Source organism: Natrix helvetica (assembly GCF_964273705.1).
Source record: "Natrix helvetica genome assembly, chromosome: 5".
Lineage (NCBI taxonomy): Eukaryota > Metazoa > Chordata > Lepidosauria > Squamata > Natricidae > Natrix > Natrix helvetica.
In genome coordinates this window covers 107,262,565-107,268,564 of record NC_138551.1, presented here as the reverse complement: position 1 = coordinate 107,268,564, position 6,000 = coordinate 107,262,565, and the positions used below count along the sequence as shown (strand labels likewise).

Genomic DNA, 6,000 nt, shown 5'->3' with positions numbered 1-6,000 from the left:
AAACTATCAGTTTCCAATTCTGATTATAAGCCTTTTATATATTTGTGATACTTTAAACTTAGCGTGTTAAATGTTGATGGTTGGAGGGTACTATTTGATGGTGTCTCAGGCATGAGGTAGCTAATCTCTGGACTAGAGAACACACTTAGGGAATGGATAGAATGCTGAAGGCTCAACTTAAAAAAAGGCATAGTTTGACAAAGAAAAACAACACCTTGAAATGCAAAATATTATAGTTTACAAAATTATGAATGAAAGTGACTATTAGAGCATTCCCCAACATGTCCATGGGGAATGGATTTACACTCCCAGAATGTTTGAGGTTGGAGGAGGCTTCAGCCATGTCAACAAAACAGAACAAAATAACAGAATTGGAAGGGACCTTGGAGGTCTTCTAGTCCAATCCCCTGCTCAAGCAGGAGACCCTATCCCATTCCACACAAATGGTTGTCCAGTCTCTTTTAAAAGATAACTACCATCATCACAAAAACTTTCTGCACAGCCTGGAGGATCTGGACAGGGATGGAAAGGACAGTTAGAGCCAGAGGTGGGCTGCTCCTGGTTCGCCCAGATCGGGTGAACCGGGCGGCGGGAGGCTCCAGCCACCCATCCAGATGCAGAAGCATCGTAAAGTGAGCGCGGCCGAACCGGTAGTAAAAAAATTGGCAACCTACCACTCGCTGGAACAGATCTAGGCGGTAAAAGAAAAGTAATCCAGTTAAAGTGGTCAGACTTGAGAGATGGAAGGCCTTTGGGTTTAAAGGCCTTTTGGAACTGAAGAAAATAGGATCCGGGTTGCAACCTGAGCTGCAGCTCGAATCTCAGACAGATAACTGGCTATTCCTCTTAGTCACCTTTATATATTTTATTTATTTATTTAGTTTGTCAAACATGTAAAAAATAATAGGTATAAGTGTAAACATAAATATGAACATAATAAATGGGTACGAATAAATGGAGACGGTAAGACAGGGATGGTAGGCACACGCCCCTTACAGACCTCTTAGGAATGGGGCGAGGTCGACAGTAGACAGTCTAAGGTTAAAGTTTTGGGTGTTTGTGGATATAACAACAAAGTCAAGTAGAGCATTCCAGGCATTGACCACTCTGTACTGAAATCCTATTTTCTGCAATCGAGTTTGTATCTATTGTGTGCTCGTATGTTGTGGTTGAAGCTGAAGAAGTCGTTGACAGCAACTCTCTTTTCAGGATCAAGAAACTCAGAAGTGCACACTTCAGTTGGTCCTCAAAACCAATCTTAACGGCACCTCTACTTTTCTCCTTTCGGTGTGCTTCTAGGTGCTCTGAAACCACCTCTAGGGCTCTTCTGACGGAAGCCGGAAGCTGCGCGACGGAAGCGGGCGTCAGCTGGAGGGGGCGGGCTAAGTGGAGCGGGAGAGGGGGAGGGAGGCGCTCGCTCCAGCGCGGGGGGCCATTTTAGTGCTTGCGCGGCGGCGGCATCGGCAACCAAGCGGAGCTTCAAGCCGAGCCCTTTCCGGGGAGGCGGCAGGGACCGTGCCGCCTCCTCCCCGTTTTCCGCCTGTGCGGCCGGGGAGCGGCTGTCCCTGGGTCGCCCCCGAGGGTCGCTCCGTCGCCTTAGCAGCTGAGCCCCTGGAGCCGCTTCTGTCCGCTCCTCCGCAGGGGAGAGTCGCGCCTGACCCGCAGCCCGCTTAGGAGCCGCCGCTGCCGCCTCCCTCCCTCTCTGTCGCTTTCCCTCGCTTGCTCCACCGCGCGCCCCGGCCGTGCGGCTGCCCCCTCCCCCCCTCAAGTGCGTGTGCACGCGTGTCTGTGTGAATGCGTGACTCTCCGTCCGCTGGGCTCATCTTTCCTTCCGGGAGGGCCGGAGCTGCCGCTGCTGCCGCCGGAGACTTGGCGCCAAGTTCCCCAGAGAGTTTTCCCGGGAAGACGCGGAGAGGCGGGTCCGGGCGGCTGGGAACCGAAGTGGAGCGAATTCCTCCGGGCTCTTCGCGTGTCTTCGGGTCGGAGGAGGGCCGGGCACGGAAGAACGGGCCTCTGGGCGAACAATGACCTTCCAGAGGGGCGCCGGGAACTGCCCGCGTCTGACCGCTTTCCCCGGGGCTCCTTCAGGCGCGCCTCTCCGCCCTGGCAGTCTGGACGCCGGCTGGTGGTAGCAGCTCTCCGCGTCCCGCGAGTTGAGGGGGCGCCCGGGGCTCTTCTCCCACCAGGCGCAACTGCCGGGCGCCGGGCTTTCCGTGCGGCGTCTGTCTGTGTCGGAGGCCGGGGTGGAAGCAGCGACCCTACAGGTTGTCCTGGAGCCGCCTCGCTGCTGCGTCTCCCGGGGAAGCCGCGCGGCCCGTCTTTTCCCTCCGCCTGCCTTTCTGGATGTGATGGAACTCATGTTTGCCGAGTGGGAAGACGGGGAGAGGTTCTCCTTCGAGGACTCGGACCGCTTCGAGGAGGACTCGCTTTGCTCCTTCATCTCTGAGGCTGAGAGCCTGTGCCAGAACTGGCGAGGATGGCGGAAACAGTCAGCCGGACCCAACTCCCCCACGGTCAAAATGAAAGGTGAAGAGGACACTTAGCTGGGCGGCTAGGCGGGCTGGCCGGAGGGCGCACGAAGCTCCCGGCTCATCTGCTAACCCCTCAGGACAAGGGTGTCCAAATTTGGGAACTTTAAGACTTGTGGACTTAAACTCCCAGAATTCCCTGGCTGGCTGGGGAATTCTGGGAGTTGAAGTCCACAAGTCTTAACGTTCCCAAGTTTTGCTGGGGAATTCTGGAAGCTGAAGTCCACAAGTTTTAAAGTTCCCAAGTTTGGACACCCTTGCCTTAGGATGGTAAGGAAGCGGGGGGGGGGGGATACGTTTCTCTAAGTAAAATGGAGCCTAAGTTGAGGGAGGCAAGAAATGGGCTATGCACGTGTGAATAGATGTCTACTAGGCAGTTAACTACAACCAGATAAAACATGAGGAGCTCAAGTGCTCCTAAGATACTCTTCTTGGCTTTCATCATCTTTTGCCATGGGTTGCTGGGGTTTAGCATTTTACTGCCTGGACTAGCATATTTTACCCATCAAAAGTCTTCCTTTAAAGAAAGTTCTGAATTCCTTGGTTTGACTTAGTTTTCCTCAGGGGTTTAATTATTTATATTGCCTGGTACAAATTATTACAGAGAGGGAACACAAATATGATACAATACATCATGACTGAAGTAGTTGAACCATTTATCAGGTTAAAGGTGAAAAAAAAAGGGATGTTGCAATTTAAGAGTACCACATGATTGAGCCAGTGTAGCATCTGTTCACCTTAACAGCAATTTACCATACATTTTATCTGGGTTCAGAAGCTGAGCAGGGTTGGCCTTCCATGGAATACTATTGTTGTAGTATTGGAAAGTTGAAGAAACATCCTGGATGAAGGAAGTAACAAACTATTTTTGCATTGTTGCCAAGAAAAATGCATGGATGTGTTTTTGACATCAGCTGGGATTAACTTTGGCTTTATTTTATAACCAGCTGTTCTTGCTTCTGTTGAAATTAAATGAATAATCTGTAGGTGCTCTAAACATAAGTGTGATACCAATAGTAGAAGCACTCATGGGTTGAAAGAAAAGTGCATCTGTACACTATAAGAATTTGTATGTTCTTTGATCCGTGATCATAACTCTGAAGTATTTCTTTTGGAAATCAAGGCTTGGGAAAACATTCATATTACTTTTGTATTCAGGTTTATTTATTGTAGGCTATTTTAGATTAGCAAACATGCAATCTCATGCAATGTAGTCATAACCTGCCTTTGCTCCCTGATATGCACAATAATTTTGTGCCTTAGTCCTGACTCCTGGCAACTGCCTGAACAAGTTCCTGCAGTTTTCTTGGCAACATACTCCAAGGTTTTGTGTGTCCTCCTCGGGCTGAGAGAAACACGAGTTGGCTCAAAATCACCCACAGAACTTCATATCTAAACTAAGATTAGAACTACAGCCTCCCTGTTTTTAGCTTGGTGCCTTTAATCGCACCAAAGAAGTGGTAGAAATATAAAGAAATACTTTTGTAGTGTTACAGGTATGTTTATATGTGTGTATTCGTATGCATATATATATACATAGGTAGATAACACCTATAAATATTTTATTAGTGGCAAATGAATTTAATATTTTTGAATCTCTGATCTATAGGTCATCAATACAGATAGCTGAGTAAGATGAAAGTTCAGCTGTATGAGATTTATAGCTGTATGGTTTAATCCTTAAATCATGTAAGACTGTATCCTCTTAAAGCTACTCAGCAGCAGATGCTGTTACTCTTAAAAACATTAAAGAAGATTGTGAATATGTCCAATCAGATTATTAAACATGCATTTTTTGCAGGGGGTGCCAATATGAAATGAATTGAAGCCTGGCAAATTAAGTTTGTTTTTAAATAAAATATTTCATTGTAGTTTAGTAATCCATTCCACTTCACATACTTATTTTTTCTAGAAGGGAAATAATTTTATAGTTGCTTAATTGCATGATTTAAACATGTGTTGGAATGAAAAACACAAAAATAAAATACAGGATAAAAGTCAGTTTTGAGAAAAGCCAAGATAGCACTAGTGCTCTTCAAGAGGGTACAGCTAAATTGCAATATTTACTGAGAGGAGAAAATTAAAAAGTAATCATACTGTTTTCAGTTGACCCAGAGCACCCTAGTATTGGAAATCCCTCCCACTTCAATATATAAATGCTTGCCTAATTTTTTTAAACTGTAATTTTTTTATTTCCTAAGTTATATTTAATGTTTTAACATTGGGTTTGTTTTTAAATAACGGGTTTTTATGCTAAAAACGTAGAAATGTGTCAAAGTAACTTTTCAAAAATTTAAAGGATAAGGTTTAATTTGTGTTAGTTCTAAATGTAGTTTTTTAATCAGGTTTAATCAGGTTCTGATTATTCTTTTGAGTATAGATATTTGGTGTGAAAAATACATCAAATGCTGACTTTTCCAATTATTTGTTTCCAAGTATTTTTACACTGTCCTAAAATGCCAATGTTTGTATATATAATATAAACATTTTAGGAACATTTAAGAGAAAACACTTTCACTTTAGACAAAAAGGAAACAAAATAAGGTTTAGGGTATTGGGAGCTGAGCCCTAAAGGGAAAGCAACATGACTGACACACATTAATTATCTGTCAAAACAAACAAAATCTGAAATTCTGGAATTCATCACAGATCCTGAAGAATATTGTGCATTTTGAAACTCCCTTGTGAAGTAAGAGGATAAAAACAAAAGTTTGGAAATATAGTTAGATTGATTGCATGAATATTCAATAAAATTGTCAATACGATGCTCATACTGAAATTGATTGCATACTAAAAAATAAATTAACATAAAATAAGAATTTATCCAAAGCTCTCAGGTAGAAATTCACATTTTTTCTTTTGAAGTTTTGTAGTTCTTACAATGGGTTTTCTTTTATGTTTTTTCCTCTGAGGACTAAAATAGTAATTTTGTTTGTTAACTTGACAGCAATTTGTGCAAGGCACAAATTAACAATTTAATGTATGACTTGACAGTGGCCTTCTCTGTGTCTGTAAACAGAGAGCATAAGTACCATTATAAGTAGAATATTACCGTAATTGAAGGCTTGAGATACCATAGTAAGAAGTGGCACATGAGAAATTTTGGGAATGATTTTTTAAAACAACAGACTCAGCTAACTTTAAACTGTATTTAAAAAAAATATTATTTTCTATATCCAGATATAACATATAAAATGATGAATTAATAGATGGCTTTGGCTAATGAAATCAATTGTTTGATTTTAAAATGAGTTGTTATTGGCATATCGAATCATGAATTTGCGTGTGGATATAAATAGTAGTAGGAGCAGAGAAGTTTTGTATGCCAGTATTACTCTATTATTTTATCTGTCTCAGATTTGTTGTGTTATTTTACTCTGGCCACCCTCCAAAAGAAAACACAATTAAATTGTTCCAATGGTAAAACTTGCTGTCAGTGGAACTTTGCCTATATTATTTCTATGATTTTTTC

General features: G+C 43.0%; 1 protein-coding gene across 3 annotated transcripts in view; it reads left to right on the top strand.

Moving 5' to 3' along the window:
* The first annotated feature begins 1,392 nt into the window (after positions 1-1,392).
* The window catches only part of ZSWIM8 (zinc finger SWIM-type containing 8), an 87,830-nt gene continuing 83,222 nt past the window's right edge, over positions 1,393-6,000 (top strand). For all 3 annotated transcript variants that reach the window (XM_081955858.1, XM_081955857.1, XM_081955856.1), the window contains exon 1: positions 1,393-2,526. In XM_081955858.1, coding sequence (XP_081811984.1) covers positions 2,349-2,526 — 178 coding nt within the window. In that variant the 5' untranslated portion in view covers positions 1,393-2,348. The remainder of the gene's footprint in view (positions 2,527-6,000) is intronic.